The sequence below is a fragment of the Drosophila innubila genome (genome assembly GCF_004354385.1).
Source record: "Drosophila innubila isolate TH190305 chromosome 3R unlocalized genomic scaffold, UK_Dinn_1.0 2_E_3R, whole genome shotgun sequence".
Taxonomy (NCBI): Eukaryota; Metazoa; Arthropoda; class Insecta; order Diptera; family Drosophilidae; genus Drosophila; species Drosophila innubila.
Window position 1 is genome coordinate 1791004 of NW_022995380.1, and position 26702 is coordinate 1817705.

A 26702-nucleotide genomic window follows, 5' to 3' on the forward strand; every position below is an offset into this window, starting at 1 on the left:
TTTAGACAGATCCAATAACAAACTCCAAAGTTTTGTACATATTCTTCCCCACGCTTGGTTACTGATGCGGTGATTTGTTCTTAGTACTAGTTTGTTGTCTAGATCTTTTGTTTTGCTGCAAAAACATTTACCATCCGTCTTTCTCCCATGGGTAATTAATATCTTATGGGAAGTTAATTAAATGTCGTTGCCCGACTGTAATATTGCAATACTTTTTTTGTGCAAGATGTGATAGCTGCTGTTTCGAAACGGGTTTCCGTGGGGAACTCTTAGCAAGTGCTGCTAAGAAACCAAAAAAGTGTTGTACATGCAATGGACAACAGTCAAAACAACAACAAAAACCACACCAGCAACAAGTACAACTTGAATGTCATAATTATTTAAAGTCATTAAACTTCAAGAAGCAAAATCTCGACCACATATCAAAAAATTTACCATGCTTGCAAAAAAAGCAGAAAATAAATCGCAACGATAAGGAAATTATGTATTAAACACATCAACGATTGGACGGGCAACATGATCAGCGCAAAAAAAAGTCAAGCAAACGACGGAAAAAATAACCATTTAATGTTGGAAAAAAGTTAACAAGTTACCGGTGCCAACAAAAACTGCCACACCAGCCAATTTTGGCGGCTTTTTAACTGAATTAAATATTGCGCAATCTGCGCCAACTTACAAACCCGCCCGTGTTCATTGGCCATATAAATGGTAACAACTGTGGCGATCATTCAGACTGAGATTGAGATTACTTGTTCCAGTTCCAGCTCCATCTTGATGCCGCTTGTTGTTTTTGTTGTTTCTGTTGCTTGTTGTTGTCCAATTGAAGTCCACAAATGGCTTAAATGTGCTCATGACCGCAAGTAATAAAATAATTTAAAACAATTGCTGCATAATTCACACTTACAGCTGAGCAGGTTTCATGTCTGAATTGAAAGAGGCAACACTTGATGACTCCGTAATTAGCTACTTATTTGGATTACTAGTAAGTATAAATAAGATAGAGAACTCTATCAACTTTCTATATAATATAATGCAGTCTTTTCTACCACAAACGAATATTTCCGTTTATGAAGTGCAATGAAATGAAATATTATAATTGTATTTAAATATAGCGGAAATATTAAAAATCAATTTATTGAACAATTAAATGGTTTAGGGGCACACAATTGATGGTCAATGACGCAAAATCAGCAAATTGAAGTATTATAATAAACATTAATATACACCTATTTACACCAAGAGTCCCTAAATTACGGAAATGATTGGGACAGGAGTATCAAAGGTCGTGTGATTCCCAAGGCTGCAAACCACAAGCATATTGGAAAAAGTTCGCTTCGGTGGTCTGAACCACCGTGGTTCCGCTCGCGAACTGATTTATATACCCCTTGAATGATTATAATATCATTGGATAACTTTTCATCGTTGTTTCAATTATTTAAATCAAGTCTAGAAGTTAAACATTAATATCAACCTAAGTGGTCCTTGCATACACGGATTCTTCCTACAAAAAAATTAGACCTTAACTTATTGTTATAACTGCCATAATAAGCATTCTCGTTTAATTTATTTAAAATTTATAACACTCTATTTCATTGTAAAAAGATGTGGCCAGCCAGTCGAAAAACAATTGAACCACCAACAAATTGTAATTGTAATTCATGTGCAACAAACCGACAACAACAAAAACAGCAGTAGTTGAACTAGCAACACCCAACAATCAGTGTTGTCAATTTGAGGATTGGTCAACGTGGCGTATACACAATTTGCACAACGTTCCGGCAATGGCAAAATGGCCAAACGGCAACGCCGAGATTAGTAAACAATTATGGTTTTGAAATTGCTACAAGTCAATTTCACATGTAATTGCTGTCGACGACTCCGGTGACTGTCTAATTTAATTCGTGGTTTTTTGTTTTTGTTTTTTTTTTCGTTATAAAAGGGCGTTTATCATACGAACAAGCACGAAAAAAAGGAAAAACTAGAATCGCAAATTACAATTTGTAATTTTCAAATACAACTGAGATTTTCTGTCAATGCTGTGATTGAATTTATTTGCTTTTGATTTGTCTAAAATTGTGTTGACACCTTTTTGGAGTTGCTGTTTTTTTGCCTAAAATAATTACTATATTTATAACGAAACTCACTTGTCAATGTAATCGATCGTTTCGATTTCCTTTTGAATTTTTTCCTCGCCGGCACTGTGTTCCATGTTTGCAGCATCTAAAAGATATAGAGTATAGAAAATGTTGATTAATAAGTGTGATAAGTTAGTTGACTCCAAAGATCTGGGATCAAAACACAACTAATTGCATTTAGAATTCACAATCACATTAGTCAAGTGAATGCATTAATCTGCGCTTATTATAATTAATTTATGACTTTTCTTATATCAGGTTCTTGTTAAATACAAAAACATGATAAAAGTGTAATAGTTACACGAATGCTTTCAAAAATATTAAGACTATATTGCATAAATTAACCTCACTATAACGTTAAGCTTATAAATCATAATTAGTAGAGCAGCTATACACACATGTACACATATACTTAGATGAATTTGAATTGCAAATTAAACATTGAAACTTACGCACCGATTGACGACAATAACAAACATTCTGGCCGGGCCACAATAATGTTTAACCTTATATGCCGGTTTAGATATCGTTGTGCTCTTATTTGCCATGATTTATGACATTCAGCCAGTCAATCGAACAACCAACGCAATTGTAACTACGTTCTCATATACATATGCATAAGTGTATGAATGTGAACGTGTTTGTTATTGTGTCTTTGTATTAAAATGGAGCAGTCAATATGCAGACAAATGTCAATCAGCAGAGATACGAACAAGGGCCATGAAAGACACTTCTATACATGTGAGCTGATCAAATTGATTGACATCATTTAATATGTAATAGGAAAATATTTCTTACTGTGATAAAGGTTAAATGCTCTATCTCTGTGTAATACAAAAATAGGGTTGCCAAAAAAATCAAATATAGTTAATAAAGTGATTTCTAGTTGCCAAAAAAAAAATTTTGATACTAAAAAAATTATTCATAACAATTAATTTTAACTGCTTGATAATTTGAAACTCTAGCTTGAGCGTCGCATTTGTTGACTCAATATTAAAGAAATGTTTCAATTGTTCAAATGCTAAATATATATATACTGACTAATAAAGTATTTTAGGAATTCCAGCAAATTTAGCTTAAGACAGAAGTCTGTAATCGGTTTTGTCCTAATCTACGGTTGAACTGTTTTAGAATTTGTAAGATCATTAAGTGTACTCAAGTTCATTGTATTTATTGAATAATGGAAATATTGTGATAATTTTAATATTTGCAAATATTTATTCAATTATTCCTATTTTTAATATTTCACATTTGTTTTAACATGTAGTGCAGATTAGAGAAATTTGGAGCTTGCTTAAAGACAACTGATACAAAAATACGTAGCACAGTAAACCTGAAATCAAGAACTTGCCACACAGACTGTCTGTCTGGCCACCAAATGTGGTATCTATGTCTGTGATTATAGGTAGATCGTTGTAGAGTCTACGATATAGCTGAAGTTGCGGCAAACACTTCAAGTTCAATTGAAAAGCGGCTGTCTGGCCAAAGATCAAATGAGAAAGACCAACCGCATTGCCAGACAATGGCTATGGCTTTAACTATCAAGCTCTGTTGACTGACGGGGTTGGGCCCAGCTGTTGGTATAGTTTCAGACGGGTTTTTTGTATCTTTTTGTAGCATATGACTGGTAAGTGACTGTCAGGCCTCGATGTGTCTCGGTCGTGTCTCGGCTCACTTTGCGATTTCATGCATGCAAATTAGTTTTTGAACCTGTTGCAATTTGTTGTACCGCTGCCAGTGTTAACGGCGCCCTGAGGTGGCAGCACCAACGGGCACGGACCACGTTTTGGTCTCAGTCTTGCTCATGGTCTTGGGGATTGAATCAATGGCGTCTGCCACAACCAGTAGTTGCACTATTGCTATTCCCAGGTAGCATGCTAATTGAGTCTGAAGTGTAGAACAACAATCACTGACTAAACTATAACTCATGGAAAATAGTGCACCAATTATTGGGCTCCGTCTGAAGCGGTTGTGCCTGAAATTCACTCGTGCATATCCTAGAGACATGCGTGAGAATATCCACATAGAATTTCTCACGGATACAACTCACGGCTCAACTGCAACTCAACCAACTGAGCAAGTGCTGACGACACAAACAAACACACAAAAACACACAAAAGGGGGTTGGCAGGAAAATCAGGGCCATCTACCCAAGTTTGACTGCCTTCTTCTTGTTATTGTTGCTGTTATCGTCACAACATGCAACAAATTTATGCGCCGCCAGCAAGTTTAAACATTTGTCGACATCAGGAGAGGATGCAGGGCACAAGTCTAGCCTCTACAGTTGGTAGGCATGCTGATTTTGAACTTGTAACCGTGCAATGTTTCGACATAACAACATACATAAGTATATAACATGCTTAAATTACATACACTGCACATCGCAATTGTGGAATAGTTAAGTGCCAGCCAGGTTGAGTTACCTCTCTCTCTCTCTTTCCCTGTCTCTCTCTTTCTTGATCTCTCTCCGGTTGGATGGTGTGGAATATGTAACGAAAACTTTGCATGCTCTTGCACCAAATGTATCCGAAGGCGTCGTCAGCACATTTCGAGGCTGTTGCACTCTTTAGAACCCGACTTACCATTTTTGCTAGTCTATTTTCTTTTATACTTAATTTTTACGGCCTGTAATCATTCCCATCTGATTATGCATGTATAGTAGAGCTGCCTTTGGCAAAAATTCTTTATCCTAAGCCCACGCACAGTTTAAAATATAAATAGACAACATGATCTGCAATATGAGGTACCAAGAAAAATTCATCAATAAGATCTATTGAAATTGTTAAATTTTCGACATAAATGATATTTCATTATTTTCTTCAATCCGTTTCAGTTTATAAAATTAGCCAGTAACTTCACACTTTTATTGTAAAATGTTAAAAATAAATTAGTAAATTTTAATAATATCCCAATTAAACTTATTTATATGACTTCCTTATTGCTTAACAATTTTAAATTAAGCAAGTTAATAAAAGAGAATAATATAATTTTTTTGTTTCAAATCGTTATAAAAGTTAATACTTTCAACAATTAAAAAAAAATAAAATTGACTAAATATTCAAATCAAATAAATTAGTAAATTTATATTATATCCCAATTAAACTTATTTTTATGATTTTCTAATTGTTAAACAACTGTAAATAAGTTAACTAAATTGAAAAAAAAAATTTTTTTTTCTTAATCGTTATAAAAGTTTATAAAAGTTTTAATAATAAAATATGAATAAAATTTAATAAATGTTAAAATTAATACACTTCAAATAAACTAAAAGATAACTCACTGTTTTTGTAGTTTTTAACATTTTCCTATGTTCTAACAAATCTGATTCAAAGCAATTAATACAGAATTGTTTCAGATGAATAGATACACAATTCAGCAATCTTGGATATGATACTTAAAATGGTTGCCAACATGTACATATAAATATTAAATTTCTTGGCTCCCGCCCATTTAATTAATGACAAAATTTATTGTTCCAAATGGATATACAAAAATTTGATGGTTAGTAAATTACAATGTATTACCGGTACGGTAACAAAGTATAACACTCGATTTACTTTTATTGTTTATACACGCACAGATGTTTGAGTGTTTTGTGTTCACAACAGATGAGAAAAACTTGAGCAAAAAAGCATCAAAATTGCTTAGTAATTTTGTGGGGAATTCAAGAAACGATTGCAAATAAAACCACAAGGTTTAAGCTAATGTACACGGTACTACACGTATACAGACTAGCTAAGAACTATGGAAGAATGAGAGAAAGATAAATTATTCGCAACACAAATGACAGAGGGCAAAACCAAAACGGAAGCGGAAATACCTCTGAGTCAAGTTACGGCAATTTGTGGTTTTAATAGATGTTTGTCAGGTCCAACAGTGACGACCAGAAACTTAACTGTTATATGTGTTGCTGTATCTACTGTAGTAGATATGTACATCAAATGTGGTAGATAAGAAATATTCTCTTGACGAATACTCTACCCTGTCATTGGGAAGGAGCAGAGTCTTGTTAAATATGCAGATAAGTTTAAGAAAGGTCCAATAACAGTTGTGGTTCACCTAATGACACGCCCAGCTGCACAGCTATTTGAAACCTCTAAAAGAGATGGGCAAGTTTGCAATTACAATAAAAATGCTGCCAATGACTAAATAATCAGCGTGGGAAAGCTTTCAATGAAATAATATTTAAACATGCTTATTTATTATTGACAATGACAGAGATGACAACAGACGAGAGAGTGAGAGACAGACAATTATCATAAATCTTATTTAACAAATTTCAAGTGTACAACAAACAGATAATGGAAGAGATAGAGACTGCTGAGACTTACTTATAAATAAATTTCAAATTGAAACACAAATGTGGTGTGTAAATAAAAACGCCAAAAAGACAACAACATGTGACAACAGTGGAGTGCTCAAATATGATACCACTTAAAGTAACTGTGGGCCAGCCCCTCGACAGCAGCGACCCACTCGCCAGACAGACACAGAGACAGACATTGTCGCGAGTGTCAAGTTACCCAGACAACAGTCGACAGACAACCAACAACAATACGAAATCGAAAAATAAAAATAATATACTTGCAATTGTTGCAACAATTACCAGTTGCAACGGCAAAGGCAACAATAGTATCTAAAAAAGCCGCAAGTGACATAATTTTTAGAGGCTAAGGCGATTTACAAAGCCCCAACCCTAGACAACCCAGAGGGAAAAATAAAAAAAAACTCTGACTATGTGGCATGTCTTGCTGCCGTTTGGCAAGTACGAGTACTCGAAATCAACTTGTACAATGTACATACATACATGTGAATGCCTTTCTTCTTTCTATTTTCAATTAGAGAAGAATTGTGTAATTTAGTGAAAGAGACGACTTATGTGTATAGAGAAATGAATATGGAAAGTTAAGCTCACCATTCAAAGATTAACAGAGTGATATATGATATGTATAAAGTGTGATATGCGATATGAATCAACAAAAGAGTATGGCTGGGAATTTGATTGGAATGTGTTTTGCTTGTAGCTACGCATTTTTAACGAAAAACAAAATATTATCATTTCATTACATATTTATTACAAAATTATTTTATTTCCCGAAAGTAAATGCGGATTTTTTTTACAAATTAATTAGTTTATTTTAGCTTTCATCGATATCTTTTAAAAATGTATTGAATCTGAAAAAATCCGATAAATTGATTTGAATAAAAGATAAAATCAAAGAATTTTTTTAATAAATAGTCTTACGTCATTTCAAAAAAAATGAATATTAAATTATCTGTTAGCACGCAACGTGAAAATCAATCCACTTAGTATGTATTATGTAATTAAAGGTATTTCAATAAATAATGCGCTGACTTTTCCACCTCTGTGCATAATTACTTAACTGCATATTTTACAATAAATTAACATGCATAAAAAGCTCGAAATAAAATCATATACATTATTTATATTAACCCCACAGTCAGAGAGGAAACTGCAAATAACTGAATGGATTAAGTGCAGGCCGCACGCTAAAATCATTTATCACAGACTCATATAGATAATGAGCGGCTTTCGCGGCAGTCAAATTAAATTTGAGGCAACAAGCGACATGCCCAAATAAAAAAAAAAAGCAAAACAAAAAACAACACAAAAGTTATGTGTGCTCGACTGACAGATACCCTGTGCTAAGCTCTTATTTGTTCTGACTTGTATTTTATTTATTTAATCACATTGAAAGCAACGAGCTTGACCTAGAATTGTTCATAGCTTCTGTGTTTTTTATCTAATAGTAATGACATTTTCACTTAGATTAAGAGAATAATATACTTTATAGGCTCGGAACATTTACATTTTAATACATATTAATTATTCTAGTTACATTGTTATTCAAAATATAATTATATTTAAATGTATATTCTTCGGTCGGCTGCTTGTAGCCTGACTAATATATAAAATAAAGTATGCAACGTTGACATTTATTTTCTGTGGTATAACAGTAATACACGAGTTATAAACAGCAACAATTTGTCGCAATGCAGCTTCGAACAAAATGTCACATAGATTAAACGGAGCTTAGCGAGTGCCGGGAGTGTCGGAGTGTTATTGTCAGTGTCGCAACGGCAGCTGTTGCGCCCCCTAAAAAGTATTTGAGGGATTAAAAGAGCAGCGACATGGATAGTGACAGTTGAACCAATTGATTTAGTCACTGATATGTTTTAAATTGAGCGGGCGGCCAGACTTTGGCCCTGACAGTCATCAATCTTTTGCAACTGCGTCATGTTAATCAATTTTATTAGCATTAGATACATACATTTATCTAAAAAAAAAAAAAATTAAAAGAATTGATTTTTTCATTATTCAATTTTGGATTCTGTTCCGCCTTTAACTGTCGGGCGAAGTACGAATGAGTGTTGTAGCACTTTTTCAAGTACAATTTCAAACATCAAAAGTCAGCTTTGAAGTGCGCTCAAGTGCGGCAACTCATCAAAGCCACGAAGATGGAAACAACAAATACATATATGTATTTATATACTCGTATTTATATACTTATAATGGAATTATGAATGAGCTGGCATCGTCTATCGGTGGCAAGCATCTTCTACTACATGCAGTCGTGCCTCCATGAATGACGACGCTGATTTCTTGTACAAATAGGTTTCGGCAATTTTAAGTTGATTTTTTGTTTGTCTTCTAACGATTTTGATTAAGTTTTTTCTCTACCGAATTGAAGGTCAACATCAGGCCTAGAAACCATTATAGGCCTCCATTTGATGAGCAGCTCAGACAATTAGACAGACTGACTGTCTGTCTGACAGTTAGTCGAAAACGAAAACAAAAACGAAAAGTGGCGATTAATTCGATGGCACTTCCATTTGTAGGCATATAAATTTGAAGAGGCTTGAAACAGTTGTTGTCGGCTCACGAGGAAGTACTTTATAAAAAAAGGAAATATACCGAAAAACACCAAGATTCATAATAAATTATTCACATGTTTGGAAGTCAAATAAATCAAAATGTAAGTAACTTTATCGTTATTAATTTTCAGCTCAAAAATTTAAAAAAAAATCGACTCTGTTAAAAAAAAATTGTTGAGAATTGTTTGCAGCTGTCATTTCATTTTTTGACTGGCTAGAAATTTTTAAAAAGACCCCTTAATTTAAATTTTTTTAAGCCAAAACAGACTCACTGAACTCAGCAGCTAAGATAAGTTATGACTAAGAATAACATTACATTATAAAACTGATAAAATTTTTTGTTATAATAAATAAATTTTTTGTAACTATAAATATTTATAACTGTAAGATTTAATTTCGTTAGGAAAAGTTTTAATCATAAAGGCACACGTAAAGTCATAAAACAAAAAAAAAAAACGTTATAATAAAGAAAACTAGTTATTTTTATAGTTATAGGCAAATTACAAGAGAACGATCGATAATAACATAAAAAAATAAATTAGTCTGCTAATACAGTCGTAGAGTGCGATGAATAAACTTTTAATTGATCGATTAATTTAAGAATAAAAAGTTTATGTGTTTTGCTTTAGCATTTCAATACATACTATTACATTTTCAAGTGATATTAAACTCTTTTAATAAACAAAAATTGTTACTTTAATTATAGTAAGTTCGATCATACTAAAATTTACTTCAATAAACTTTAAAAAACGTCTTTTCTACACTTGAATTATAATCTCTGTACATAAATATTTTTCTGACCCCTTTTAGCAAACAAAAATCAGTTGTATTCAGTTCATGGATAACCCCAAACAATTTGCAAGAGACGCGTGTTATTGACAGCTGACATTACAACAAGTGTTTGTACTTGTAATTGCTTTGCTCAGCTTGAATTTCAACCCTGGCAACGTAGGAGTAGAGCACCTTATGACATGTGCCATGTGCCTGACTATATCTGAATACATACAAAGATAAATATATGTGTATACATGGATGTATACTCATACCATGTACAGTGAACACATGCACTTCCTCCAACTCTACATAGAGTCGTTTGCCCCTTTGGCAAATACCGTTTTCATAATCATTTTGAGGAAATTTGATATAACCCGTTCAGACTGGTGGCACATGTGTCCAACAACCCTTCCTTGCATCCACCTTCCGTTCTTTTTGCAATGCCATCCTAAAGCATGTCACACGCAACACGAAATAATCCCTTTTCGTTCCAGCTTAGAGAGAAAATTTGCAATTCTACCAAAAATGACAGAAAAACAAAAAAAAAAAAAAATGATTCATATTCTATAACACAAGTTCGTTTCCTGCAGCTGTTGCCCCCGCACGCTTCAGTGCATCCAACTCGCGACCAATGGAACCCACCAAAGGCCCTATCTCCGGTCTCCGTCTCATTCAAATTTCATTCCAAATAAACCAGCCATGGCTAAGGATGTCGAAGACGACGACCAAGACCGACTGAAGTAAATAGCTGATGCCATAATTTTTCGATTTCTGTTTAAATTAAATTCTGCCCAACATTTGGCCCATTTTCCGACAACAGTTTTAGCTTTTTCTGCCACTATGCATAATACCGATGCATATATATTGTACATATGTAATACATATATCGTAAGTAAATGTGGACTTCAATTGAAATGCAAACGGAAGGCATATAAAATAGCTGCAGTTGCAAGTGGACTGCGGCCAAACGTGACCTGCCGGACGCTTTATTGGAAATTCTGTTTAACTCGACAGAATTGCAATTAAAATTTTTGTATTTATTATCAATTTTACTGCTCTTTTGCTACAATCACAGCAATTCATTAATTCCATAGAAACGACAGAGCGTCTTGACTATAACAAATAGATGAACTTCCCTTTAGTTGTAAAAACAACAGAGCAATAAAATATTTTATTGTGATACTCATCAGTTACTTATTCACATGTTTAACGATTACTAATATTTTATTAATTAAGACCCAAATTTTATTTACCGAAGCCATAATACAAAATAGAGAAAGTCATATTTAAATATCTTGAATTTAATTAAAATAAAACCTTAACAGAAAAACCAACTCACCTATGAGATTGCTCTGAACAAATAATAATTATAAAATAACAATAATTCAAAATTTTTGAATGACATTTGCATACTTTTAGCAAATTCCACACACTAAGCGAGTTAACTTATTTAAATTCTTCTTGCTAACTGGTGCTAAATGAAAAATACATTATTTATTTAAAAATAGTTTTTAAAAGAAAAACTTTACACTACGTTTTTCAAGAATAATATATATTCTTTCTTTTGGATATATATTTACGTGCAGTCATCAGTCATTTCTTAAAACTGTTTACTCGAATAGACTAATTTTCTGTTTGGAAATTACAATACATTCTTTGTCAGGTAATTAGGTAAGTTCATTTCATATTCAATTATTCCTTTACATGCAATTTCAATTGAAATTCCCTAGCTATAGAATAATCCAGAAATTACAATCTCTTTCTCTATTATCACAATTTAAAAGTGTAGAGCAATTATGACAATTCTTAACCCACATTTGAGAGCCAACAAATATTAAAACGCAATTTGCGCAACCTCAAAAGGAAAACATCATCAGAGCGAACCGCCTGCTATTAAAAAGCAAATTTCACTATTTCGCATTTTTTTTCAACCCACTAGTTGCATGTAGGCTAATTTTGCCCATTCCCAGTTGCATTTCTCGACGCACTGCAGCCGCAATCCAAGTCGCCCAAGTCGCAGTCACAGACACAGAACTGGAACGTGCGAAGACATTCTTGGCCCCCAAGCAGGGACATTGGAAGTCAAGCTGCGGTATTAGGCTAAATTCAGAACGGTTGCACATGGAACTCATAGAATAGAATAGAGAAAATACCCAAGAACAGACAGCTACAATTGCAATTGCGATTGTGATTGAGATTGTCGAGGCGGGCACATTGACAGCTTCATTGAACTTGGGTTCAAGTCGTTTCGAAACCGCGTCGAGCTTGGCCCGCTTTTGATTGTAATTAAATCAACTTGCAAGGCGTTCACATTCAAAGTGCCGCTTAAAGTTGCACAAGTTTTTGGAAATGAAACAATCCCCCAAAAACATTTAAACACAATTATGAACGCTCAGCACTTTGGTGATGGTTGTGTTTGATGCTGACTTTGGTGATTCAGTAATTGTCGACTTAATTGCGATCTTGGCCGGTTAATTGCATTTCAATTGTCATGCCAAGAGTGTGTCGTTTACTACTGCCAAGATGCAGCTCATTGAAGGTTGCAACTTGCAACTTGCAACAACTGCAACCATATCGACATTAACAACAGCAACGACATCTGACATCTGCTCACATGTCCCATGTATGTCTGTCTGTCTTTCCGACTAGCTGATGAGTCGTGTTTGAGTGCACATCGCACATGGCAAGTTACTTGAGAATAAAAAAAAAATAATATTAAAAAAAAAAAAAAAACAATTACATAAGCGCATTAACAAGCTGCGACTTAATGTCTTTACACCCGATTTATGCATGCTTTAAAAATTCATATGATTTTATAATTTCAATGACATCGGCATGTTGTTTGAATGGCCAATGTGTTATTGATTGAATGCGCCGCAGAATGTTTACTTAATCACGTTGCTAATTTTCTATTGAATTTCATTGTTCAATTAGCGAGATACCTAACAATTAGTGACTGTTATTCGAGCTAGTTACATAAATATGGAATAGAAAGTACAGCTAATTGCTAAAGCAGCTAAATGGTTTATAAAGTATCCAGCTCTGAATTCAACAAAATGCAATTTACTCAGAAAAATTAAATTATTGTGTATAAGTGCAAGCATAAATTTCCTCATCAATATATTATTCTACCTAATACTCTACATCTATATATACTTATTTCAAATACCAACTAGATGTCGCAAGCTATGTGTAAAACAAACCCACAAAAGTGTATTTAAAATAACACTGTGTTCAGTAGTGTGTTATTTAAAGTTACCAGTAAACATATTTACTTGTTGCTTCTGTCAATCTGCAGAAGTTTTTGGTTGACAACAACTAATAAAGAATTAATATTTTGTCAATTTTTTCGTTAAATAAAAAATGAAGTGTCAAGATACATCTCTCAACCAAAAAATATTTACAAAAATACAAAATAATACTTTGCAATATTTTTTTCGTTAAATGTTTATCGAAAAACTTGTGGAAAACAGCCAAAAACACAAACATAAAAACATTAAATAGGCAGTCAATCTTAAATTGTTGCAGCCATCAAAAAAAGTTTGACTCTACGATTGTAAATTTTATTTATTTGCACAGACAACTCCATCTCGTTATAAAATAAATTTGTCTTACTAATTCTAATACCTTGAAAAAATAATGACTGTTACAACAAATTCCATTGATATTCTACTAAATTTGCCATAATAGGCACATCTATGCTCCATTTGAATGTCTACTTATGACATCTTCATTGGAAATCTCAATAATATCCATAGCTGTACCAATAATAACTCTCAATTATAACGCTGGCATTTCATTGGCAACATCATCTGCAACAAACAACATTCCATTCAATCAAATCGATAACAATCTTTAGTTTCAGACACTTGTCAACAAAACAGCAAGTGCACATCGAACGCAACAAAAGAACTTGTTTTCAGTTGTTTTTTTTCTGTTTTTTATTCAACGGGGTCAGTTGGCAATTGACAATTGGCAGCTGGTAGTAGCCAGTTGACCAGTTGGCTGTTTGGCTCGACAAATCGGTTTACAGGTCAACTACAATAAAGCCAAACCAATTATTGCGAATCGCAGCGCAAAATTATGTCAGACAACTAACTAACATAGCTCGGTAGGCAAGTAGTCAAGTAGTCGAAGTGACAGTAGCTAAAGCAGAAGACAGAGAGATAGATACGCCGAGAAAAGCAAACACAACCGCATCGATGCAATTCCAGGGAAAATCATTAACGTGTCTTAAGCATAAATAATTAAAAATATCAGCAGAAAAGAGACCAACAACTTGGACATTGGACAAGTCTATGTGTATGCTTTGAGGATTGGGTGTAGACTCGTCTACGTCTTCGTCTTCTTCTTCGTATGCGTCTTGTCTTGTCTTTAGGCCAGTTAGCAAACTTGGCGCGCACATCCTGTACAGTTGGACACATAGTTCAGTTTCTCTCGGTTCGCAATTAGAGAACTGACACTGCCATAAGGAAGCATGCCCGTCAATATGATGAGTGTACGTGAGTGTGTACGTGATGGTAACTAGTGACTGGGCTGACTTTTCTGTTGACATCCCGTGCCTGATTTGATCTCACTTTACAGTTTGTGCGGTCTCATGGCCTGAGAAAGCTTCAAGCACACACATTGGATATCGCATTTCCGGTGCGGTTATTGTGGTAATCTCATGGGATATGCAGAGAGAAAACAGAGAAAACTCAATGCGATGGAGATGGCAATGAGATAAACATCTTGTTAAGCCGCTACTGTGTCATGCCGCACAACAATAACAATAATTTTGAATAAAACAAATGAGTTATAGCCGCATTCTCAATATTTATATACCACTTAGTGGACCGTTCTAATGCACCAAATAAATCAGCGTAAATATTTAGCATTCATTTAACACTCGAAAGCAACTTTAACTTGAGTTACGTGCGAGTTAAGATCGGTTCGCCCCCCTTTACTAACCTGACTATACATAGCTAACAATTGCGGTTCTGAGCTGACTCACAAACTTGTCTCGCACGCTCCCACATTTGATAAATATTTAAACATTTTTAATCTCGACTCACAGCCCACTCGCTCAGTTGGTCGAATGCCCAGCTACCGAGTTCAGCACAGCGATTGTTTTACAAATACATGCAAGTATTCATAGCTACGAATGTATCTACTAGTATGTACAATGTATCTATAAACTGTACACGGTATTGTGTCCAATAGGTGCGCTTGAGCAAACAGTTCACGGGCTCGAGTCTGACGACGAGTAGTGTTTTAGTTGAATTGAATGAGCAACTGTTGAGCCGTGTCAACATGTTCAGAAAAGCTAAAATAATACGTAGAGTCAACTAGCGAAATACTACGTATATTTATAGAGCACTTTAATGAGTTTAAACTTTCGAAATGTGCCTCTCACAATACCATTGTTCCTTTCCCCTTTACATTTTATTATATCATGTGGGGATCCTTAATTAACAAGACAATTCCTGTGTCTGTTGGGATTAATATCTTTAACTTTATGAGACTCATTATAAAATAACGAAAGGCAATTTAAAAACATCAAAATGATATTGACAACAGTTGACTAGATTGCTGGAAGATGAAATGATTTATTCTAGAGTGTCAGCCTATAAAAATATAATTTAAAATGGTATAATAAACTTGGAGCACATCAATTAATTCCTAAGTTTAAAACTTTCAGCCTTCTAGCTCTTTCCGTTTGGGCTCCTTGTTGATTAACAAAAACAAAACGCAAAATTAAACGTTGGAAAATATCTCAACATATGATGTTTTTATAATTAAGAGTTTAGTCTATGGAGACCGGGTTAGATACATAGCTTAAGCGAAAAGTAATTGTCTTTTATAACCAATCAACATTAAAATAGCTCACAACCAATAAATAAGCATTTATATATCATGTAGGTACATAAAAATGAATCAATAAAAACTATGCAAACATGAAAAATAATTATTAAAACAAAGTGTCTTCGACTTACAGCAGTAGACGAATAGACCATTTTTTAATTGTTTTCCTGTCTATTCCAATTTCTTTTTATTATTATATGTTCATAACTTGTTTAAATTCCTATTGTACATCCAAAAGCAGGAAGATGTCAACGGATAAAAAACCATGTTAAAGTTTATTTTATGGTGAACAAAACAAATTTCCATATCTATGTAAATCTAAATTCTATAAGTGCGCAAGCACTATATTTTGCCTTTAGCTTTATCAACGTAAAAACGATATAAAAAAAAGTTTATTACTTTGTGTAACTACCTCAGTTCTCCAAGGAAATCAAGACAAGTAAAACTAAAGTAATTTATGTGGGTGACAGTCCAATGGCCACTGCTTAGTTGTATTTGCTGTCTTGAGACAGACCAAAAGCGATTTTTGACTTGTCGACTCGACTCGACGACCGACACGTTAACATGGTATATACTATGTATATAGTGTGTCACAAAAGCTAAAGCACATATAGAACATTCACAAATGTACACATTTATGGTCTCATATGGCCGCACAAAATAAAAAAAAAACAACACAGACCGAGACGGAGACCAAGACCTAAACCGAGGCCAAGATTCAGTCAGACGAAGCGGCTGTAAAAATCAGAGACTTGAATTTAAGAGGCTTGTCTGCGCTTGGATTTGTATTTGATTCTTGAATTTGAATCTCTGTTCTTTGCTTTTGTTGTTCTTATATCGCTACTAATGAGTGGAACTCTTCTCTCAGAGCTCTCAAAGCTCTCATAAAATTTATGAGGTGTTTTGTTATGTGCTAAGATTTTTTACATACAAACTGTGTTGGGTTTTCAAAAACACAATCTGCGCGTGCCCATATACAATAATACTTGTATTCTCGTATATTCTCATTCTCTCTTGATACTTAAGTAAATACGTATGTATATTTGTGTGTACTTAAATCAAATGCCGGCTCATTAAGACGAGTTTCACAAATTAGATGATCGATGTATTGCAAACGGATGTCAGCTAATGCTAGACTCAGCCAATTCTCATGAAATCACGTAAGCTCTGGCTCACATAATGACCCGGCAGAGTTGAACAGGAATGACAAGTTTTCAATTTCGTGTGTGAGATTACACACAAAAAAAACTTTTCGACTTTGCAACGCTCGTCATAAAAACTTTTGACGCGAAAGTGTCAAATTTTTTTATGCCCTTCACAAATTACAATAAATTTTAAAATTTAACGATGGTTTTGAGATAGCCCCGAGAGCTGTGGCAAGCTTAAGCCGTTGAAGCCGTTGCACGTTAGGCCACTGAATAGATGACGAGCCCATGTATGTGTCTTTTAGGTGTGTCAACATCTGAATATACGAGTACACTATTTATTTTCTATTAAATAAATTTTACATAAACTAATAGATTGTCATTATTGATGCACTCTGAAAATGTATGCCAATTTTTTGGAAATGTTTGCATCAAATACTTGGGACTTTTTTATTTTAAATATTTATTGTGGAGTGAAAAGTAGGAAACTCAAACTTATGTACAATGTAAGTAAATTATTTTTTCTTTTATCTTTACATATTAAATAGTTTGAAAATGTATAATATTTATTTTACAATAAATTTTTGTGAACAAAAAATGTAAAAAATATTTGTTAAGCAGAATTTTTTATTTTTTTTTACTTTTCACATTTAATTTTAAAATGCACATGAAATACTGCGATGCAGCTATGTCAATAGAAGAAATAGAGGCTTTATATTCATAGATGGAATTATCTTCCGACTTTTCTTGATTTATTTTCACTATTGAATTTTAACTATTTCATAGAGAGCTTTAAACTTTTTTATTTTTTACTTTGTTTTCACTTTTTACAAATTAAAGTTATAACCCTTAGATACGTTTAAGAACGGACTAATAAGATTCCTTTCGTAATCGCCATTTTGCAATTATGTAAATAAACACAGAGATACAATGCTAAAGATAAAGAATGATCACACCAAAAGCCCAAAAAAAATATGTACGTGATTAGGTACGCATTAATGAAATATAACTTAACAATTCATATACAGTATGTACGAGTATGGTACTGACATGTTAGTTCTTAGTGCCTGAGGCTCTGTATCCATATCCATAACTCAACAGCACGGGATTGATATGTATAACAGCCACACCTGAAGTCTGGCAAATTTATCAGAACACATTTCGAACGTGTAACATAATACATCAAACAATTTGTATGCCAAAGGCGTTATATTATTATTTTTTAATTTTTTTATTATTTTTTATTAACCACTCAACAGCTACAGAAAATTGTAAAGCAATTATTCGAATCACACGCTGGCGCGGGTGCGATAAATTTATGAAATTGTAATATAATGAAATGATATGGTATGTTATGGCATGGCATGAAATGCTTTGCATCGCTGCACCTGAACAGACGTCAAATGCTGCAGCCAGGTGAGTAATTTTGCGACTGCCATGTGAAGGGGAAGCAGCGGCTAATGTGTTTTCCACTTAAATCAAAATAACTATAAGTAAATCTTTGATGATGATGTCATTTCGGATAGACTTAATGAAGATGAATTTGATTTGTTTATTCGCTTTTACAGTCAGACAAAAAGACGAACTAAAACAGCCAAACCCAATAAATAGATAACATTTTATTTCCTTCTTCTATTTATATGCCCTGTATTCATCAAGTAGATTAAAAGGGAATATAAAAAGGTTATGTTAATTATATGTATTATATGTAACATACAAAAAAAGATGTAGGTAAATATCCAAGATTCACAAAAAAGAGTTACAAGTTGAAAAAAATTAAAATCTGCATAAATAAACTAATCGGAAAGGCTTTAGTCGCGATTCCGACTATAGAATGCCCCTTACTTATTTTAATATATATTGAAGTACTTTAAGGAGATTACTTGTATTACTTGAAATTATGAAATCGCCATAACTGCCGTTCTACTTGTCCGATCTTGATGCAATTCAGTGGGATTATAGATAATACTAATAGATAACGTTAATAACCACAAAAAACGTATTATCTTAAGAACTGTGGGTGTGGTGGTTCTTCGCGATTTGTAGGGGCGGAGGGGGCGAAGACGGACAGACAGACCTGGCTGTTGATACTGAATATATATACTTTATAGGGTCGGAGATGCCTCCTTCTCCCTGTTACATTCATTACAACGAACACAATATACACTTTTACTTATTTTTTAAGTATCGGGTATAAAACAAATCCAGATATGTACTTTGGATGATAGCATAATTGGTGGGAAATATCAATCTTATTTTTTGTCATAAGGTACCTTTAAGTCGATCATTTTTAATTTCATCGCTGGTTGTTGCCCCGTATATTGCTTTTTATTATTCTTTCACATGGCTGACCACAAATGCAGCGTTCATTGACCATATATTTTTTTCGGATTTGCTGTCCAATACATTTTTTGGCAAGACTCTGCGGCGCCGGCTTTTCAATTATTTTGGCCAACACAATATAAACAAAAATCTGGCACACAATACGAGTTCTGTATACTGTATACTGGATACTGTACTGTGTAAATTTCGTTTATGAAAAATAAATGACTCGCATACGCAGAAAACAAATTGCTGACGCCGTCAATTTTGTGTCTCTCCATAAACTTACAATACAAGTTAAAAATGGAAGCGAAAAAATAATGTTATTGCATTTTGCGCAATTTTCACAAAAATATTTTTGATTTTGGCGTTGTGTTTTTGTCTAATTTTGCCACCTGCATATTGGCATATTTGGCAGCTCGGCAAGTTGGTAACTTGACCAATTGGCAGGCCGTAGTTGGCCAATTGATCGATTGGTTTTGGCCAAAAATGGTCGCACGCGCAGCTCATTGGCGAAAAGGGAATCTCTCATTTTGGACAAAAATGATTTATTAACGCGCTCAGTTGTTTATGTCGACTTGTCGACTCACTATGGCCACTGCAATTTGTTATTTAACAATTTGTAAACGATCCGTGTAATTTTATACCACCGTTTACAATTGTATAATGTGGCATTCCAGCTGTTAGCCATGCATTTCGGATATAGTTATTAGTTATGGGAAATTTTTGAGTGATTTTATGATTAAAAAGCTATAAAAAAGCGAAATAATGCAAGTATTTTTATCGAAATGTGCGTAATAAGTTTACAGTCGGTGAACACTTAATTCACTTCCTAGTATGAAATACTTTGTACCATTGTTAGATCGTACATTTAAATAATGTTTTTGACTGTGTTATTAATGATTTAATTAATTAATTACATGGGTAAATTGAAATGAATTCATTACCATATATAGGCTGAGTAAGTTCTCGATAATTACTAGAATTGTTCTCTATTTAAACTTAAACGTACTTAGCAATAATTCTGACTCAAAGCCATTACCATCTCTTTGAGAAATCAATAATTCACTTCTAAGAAACAGTGCCAAATTGGCCATTTTGCAGCCCACAGCTCAAAATATTTAACTCGGCTTTTATAAATTTCTATTCAAGCCAAAAACACGTGCAGCATAAAAAGAGAAAAAAGAACATGAAGCCGGTAATGAAGAAACCAAGCCAACAATAGCAATCATTAAATAATAAAAGCTCTACAACAAACAACAACAAATAACAAGTCGTAAATAAATGTTGAATTAAAATGGAAATAGCTCTTGCACTCCGCCAACTATGCAAATCATAATAACAATAATAAAAATACAAAAACAATAAACAATGGCCACACGAAATTTGTATAAAAATGATTGTTAGGGGCTTTTCGGACTTTGATTCTCCTGCCGCCATTTACAATAGACAAATAAACAAAAGGTGCCAGAACAAACTTACAGATAAAGTATCTAAATACTGAAACAATTTAAAGCTGTTGAATTGACTTCTGTTTTTTGCGTTATGAATGACAAATGCATAATTTGTTTGTATGCAAATTTATTGCTCGCTTTTATGGTCTTATGACGTGTAGAAAGGAACCAAATACCTGAGAATGTTACTAATTGCTTGGTATTGATAAAGAATTGGTAGTTAAATTTGTTTGAGAGATAAAAAAGAGATATAGAAAAAATCTTATTTATTAATACCCCGTTATTTTTCTAAAGATAGAAGCACTTATTTGAAGCTAAAAAATTATGATTGTTATTTGTTTATCATATGTCTAAAGGGGAAGACAAACAGCTCTTACATATTTTTAAAAATAATATTTTAAGTAAAAATTGTATACTAAAAAATAATTATAATCAATTTTTGTCGACTGTTTACCTAGCAGAAAAGATCGGCTTTCTGATTACCCCACTTTAATTCAAGAATTATTTATCAATTGCCTGAGCCTGTGAGTTAACAATTTACAACTTGGCGCTGATTTAGAGAAATTTCAAATAGGTCTCTCAAGTAATTTATAAAGCACATTCACATTTTTATTACATCCCATTGTCAATTCGATGGACATCAAAATAAAGCCGATCATTAAATACATTTTTATTAAGCACAATTCATGCAAATTTAATTCGTTCGATATACAAATCAAATCAAAGCCACAGATACAGATACACCGACAGTCCGAGCATAATTGAGTATCTGTTTGCCGCTAAATACTCGAACTGACCAGGAACAAGTCCCAGTCTGAGGCCCAGCTCATATTGTTGCCCCGATCATGTGCGTAATGAAAAAATGTTGCCTGTCTTGCGGTTGGCCTCCTGCCATATTTGTACAAAATGCGCATGCGCGCGTGCCTCACTTGGCCCGGACTTGGCTCAAAGCCAACTCGACTCTGGCCCGGACTCGACTTGGATTCTCTTTGAGTTGAATTTGATTTCGGGGCGGGGTGTTTCTCCCCCTCCTTCTGACACTTGGCTCAACAGTATTCAAAGCACGCGCGCTTACAAATTGAAAACTTGTTAAGCGAAGACTGGCAACAGGCAACAGGTAACAGGTAACAGGTGAACCAATGTACAATGTACATACATAGCTGGACTAACAGTCGTTGTTGACAGATTTTTGAGCTGCCAATTTGCGGCAGAGAGCCACCAGCACATAACTTTGCAGTTCGCGTCTCTGTCGTGTTGATCAATTTGATAGAGTTGTTGACATTTTGTGGCTGCCACAGCCAGAAATTTATGCTAATTGAACTTACACACACACACACCCATCGTAAAAGAATGAAGCCAATACATACCTGAAAGTAAACAAAAAAAATAAAAACCAAGGCATTAGAATTTTGTTTATGTATATGACAGAGCTACGGAAATTGGGTTAAAGTTAAATGCTTTTTGGCCGTGTGATATGATTGCTTATTTACCTGGCATTGCTTTGAATTTGTAGGTTCTTTCTAACATAAACATAACTTTAGAATTCTTGAAACTCTTTGCTACTCTCCCAATGGTCCAATTGACCCAGTTTTTAGTTCTCCATACGATCTGCGTTTCCACAGTCAATTAAGTGCATTTTCGGCACTCGGCACTCGGCATGCACTTGGAAGATGAGAATAATGCAATCCAACTGCATCGAAATGCCATAAAGTACTTAATGCCACTTGAGTTTCTGAGTTAATAAACAATTCAGCTCCAAAAATAAAAAGTGCTTGCGATAATTGCTTGGAAATTGGTTTAACAGAAGGAATTGGAAGGCAAGGAGATCGTGTTACAAACTGCAGTGAACTGCAAGTAATGCTTACAGATCGTATACATAACTAAAGAAAAATTTAATTATAATTATAAATGCGTTTTATATAAATATTATTTATATAGCTTTTTTATAAATATTATTTATATGTTTTATATAAATATATAATTTAATGTGCATACAAATTCTAAACTGTATTAAAAGTGTCCTAAAACAAAGCTTGTCAGGCATTTTTCACAAACCTCAAAGCAATCAAAAAAAACAATTTTCAGTTATTCTGAAAGCAAGAAACCAATGATTTTAAATGTCAACTAAATCTTTGTTGAAATACTAATTAAATAAAATGTAGAAAAAAATTACATTTATAAATTATAGTAATAAATAACTATGGTAGGATTTACTAAAGGTGTTTATGATAGACATTCAAAAAGCGAAATCAAGTTATTATTAAACAAAGAAATATTATTTATTATTTCATTTTTCCACATAAAAAGAACTTTAAATATTTTATTTATCTTTGATATTTTATATAAGCGGAATCTAGTAACTGAAGTCTCATAAACTTTGATAGGTCTAAACATTTAATACGATTCCTACTTATCCAATTACTGCCGCAAAAAAAACCTCAAGCAGGAAAGTCGGCATTTTATTCATGTTATTTATGCATATTAACCAACTGTTCAAAGTTCTTGCCCCGATGCAATGAAGTGCAGGGCCACTCAGCTCGGTGTGGCTCGAATGCAGCCAGTTTTGAAGCGCACTTCAGAAGAAACACACAACGCGACGCTGCCTACAGTGTGCACTCAACAAAGTGGCCACGGACTAAACCAATTGACACTTGAACATACAGCATAGGTCGGCCCGTGGCCAAGGGCAATGGGACGATTCGAGTAGAGTATAGACGGACGAATGGTGGAAAACCACCAACGCACCAGTCACAACCGGGTGGGCCTGACAGACTGGTAAACTGGCAAACTGGCAAACAGGCAAACTGGTAAACCGGTGGTAAAGCTGGCAGCACTGGCAAAGTGGCGGCTTTGGCCTTTTTGGCCCTTCACTCGCTCGGTGACACTCGGTTTGACGGGGAACGTTGACGTTTTATTTGATTTTCCGCTTGGTTGCGTTTTTGCACTCGTCTCGTTCAGAGTACGAGAATGAGTACTCGTACTCGGACTAGTATTCGTACCACTGGACACTCGATATGCATGGCATCGATTTTAAAGTGGCCAACAGCTTCAGGAGCCAGTCTGTGACTGGATGTGCTGCATAATTTATAACTATGACACCAGTCCAGGCTGTCCACTAGAACAATGCCCAAGATTAATGGACCTGGCTCACTGAATGGTAACTGGGAAATGGTAAATGGAAAATGGAAAATATGCAAACGTTTTGTTTTTGGCCTAATGCAGACACTTTACATTTACAAAAGGCGTATTTGAGAATTCATGATTGTGGCTTATCCTGACTGTGTAAATTGTCTGCAATTTTTGTCTAACTTTTACATTTTTAATGAGTTTTCCTTTTGGATAAAAAAAAAATAACAAAAACAAAAATAAAGAACTTGACTTGTCATGGAGACAGTTGGACACCTTTAGACATGGCACATTTTGTACTCATACGACTTCATCTTCATTACCATTTGCAGCTGGCACCTGAGCATTTTCTAGGATCGGTTACTCCATTGTCTATCCTGACTGTCTGTCTGTATGTCTGTCTGTCTGTCTGTTTGTCTGTTTGTCTCTTTACCATATTGTTTGTCCTCACTTGACATTGTGCTCGGCCGGGCTTTGCAAATAAACTAACAGGATTATGTGAAACCATTGTTGGCCCCAGGCTTTAGCACTCGCAAATGCCTTGTAATCCTTTAATGCAACTCTGCCACAGCGTCAACTGTATGCAAATTTATTTACTTTTTGAGCTAAAAATACTACCAGATCGTATAAAAGGCTTGAAACAAAGATACTACGTGTGCGGCATAAGCAGCTTGCTTTTGCTCCTGGCCAAAACAAACTCGACAACTTGGCAAATAACACGCCACAGCACACAAGGACAATGGCAGCAATTGCGCTTGAAATGCTCAAAGTATGGAGCACAATTGGATTAAATGGGAGCTAAACTCTAAAAATAGCTCTGAATTTAATCACGTCGATAAGCATAAAAGCAGATCAGATAAATTGTAGCTTCAGATCACGTAATTGGTATCCACTTTTTGGATTATCTTCTGTTCCCAAAGCACACAAGTGATTATATTTTACTACCTAAAGAAAAGGAAACATTTTCTAAAATAATTTTTAACTTGCTTTTTTTTCAAATTATTATTTTAGATTTATATGTCAAAAAAAAAATAAAAAATTTAATCTTTCTCTTATGAAAAAATCTTTATCTTCTTCTTTTAAAATATTAAAAATTTACAAACCTTTGCCGTCACATTTTTGATCGGAATCAATGACAATTCTTTCTGTTTTCTCGGATTTTCTATAGAAAGAGTATCATACTGAATTTAATGTATGTCTTTAAAATACTATAAACATAAATTCTCATTACATTCATGGTGTAATATGTAGATCAATAAACAGTTTAGTACGCAACTTTAATCATTATTTTCCCAGAATAATCCAAAAATGTAGTACAATATTGAGTACTAGAAACATAAATACTCCTTAGATACATACAAAAATTCTTCGACTAATGAGCAGTTTTCTGTTGGACTTCAATGAAATAAGTTGATTCCACCTTTGCAACATTGCAAGTTGTTCGTCAAAAACTTCAAAGGAATGTCAGACCATAAATAAATAAACATACAATCTTGCAGATTGTTGCACATGCAACTGCAATTGCAATTGCAACTGAACTTTTGCTAAATCAAGTCAACTTTTCATCTAGATTTTAATGCTTCCATTCAAAAAAACTGTCTGCTCATGGTAAACCGAAATCAAAACACAATTGGATTGGAAGCGAAAACAGAAATCGTTAAAAAAAAGCCAAACCAACAAGATCGAAACAGAAATGTAAATGTGCCACGATTTCGAAATATGCACAAATGCATTTAATGGATATAAAAATAGACAGAGACAGAGACAGCGGCAAATGCAGAGCCAAAGGCAGAGTCTGCCGACAAATTTGATTCGGCCGGATATTTTTATATACAAAGTCTCTCGGGAATCGTCTGCACTTGTCTGCACTGCATCTAGATGCCTCCTCTGCCTCCGTTTCTACAAAAGCTGATTTTTGATTTGCATTGAAAATTGTCTGCTGGCTGTTGCTGTGCATTTCCCCGGGCCCTTCAATGGCAGGCAGACATCTACCAGCTCCATCTCCTCCTCCGCTGCCTAAAGTGGCGCGTGGCTGCAACAAAATAACAACAACGACAGCAATTTCCAGGCAAACCAAAAAATACAAAATAAAAACTTTCATGTTGCGCCCGCATTTATACTGTAAGTGCAACTGTCATTTCTCCTATTGCCTCTACCCCTTGAGCAACCCTCAAACTGACGTCGAGCGACCCGCTGGGCACATTGGTGCATAGGGCATCTGTTTTACATACTTGACAAATTAATAATAATTACGCCCTGCATTTGTGTGTGTTATTAGTGAGTGCATTTTGTGGTGGTTTCCCCATTTCTACAAATTTGTTTCCAACTATACACTACTTTGGATCTTTCTCTCTCTTTTTCTTTCTGTCTCTCTACTCCCGAGTTTTGTAACACTTTCATAAAATTTTGATAGATTTCGTAACATTTATTTGATTTATATGTGAAACCCTAAAACTTAGTTATCTTTGTGAGACTTAAAAGGCTTTGTTTTCTCACGACCAATCAAATTTCAACATAATGCAATTTATTTAAGTAATTGATAGTGAATGGTGATATGCACTTAATGTAATTATGAGTAATTATTTCATGTTGAATTTTTAATATTAATTTTTTATTATTATTTAGAGATGTCGAAAATGTATTAATCTAAAATGATTCAATCAGAAATATTCATATTTAAAGCAAGATAACTTTAACCCTTTTAATTTATTAATTAAATATTGGAAATCGTTAATTTATGATAATATTTTTATAATAAATATATTTGAAAAAATTATAAGGTATAATATTTAAGTAAATTGAAGCTGTTGCAATATAAATACGAGAATTATATAAGATGTTTGTTAAATACCAAATTATCTGCGAATACTACTTCCCAAACACTGTGAATAAAGTCGAGTATCCTAATAGGGCAATTAAATAAAGTTGCCATGATCAATGAAGATCAATCCACTAAGTCATTTTATCTGGAACTAATTACAAAAGAAAATAAAGTTTGTTTTAAA

At 34.0% G+C, this 26702-nt stretch overlaps 1 protein-coding gene across 5 annotated transcripts in view; it reads right to left on the reverse strand.

The window, feature by feature from the left end:
• Nucleotides 1-26702, reverse strand: part of LOC117792552 (tight junction protein ZO-2) — a 111894-nt gene that overhangs the window by 65272 nt on the left and 19920 nt on the right. For all 5 annotated transcript variants that reach the window (XM_034632734.1, XM_034632733.1, XM_034632738.1 and 2 more), the window contains exon 2: nt 2145-2220. In XM_034632734.1, the coding sequence (XP_034488625.1) occupies nt 2145-2220 (76 nt within the window). The remainder of the gene's footprint in view (nt 1-2144; nt 2221-26702) is intronic.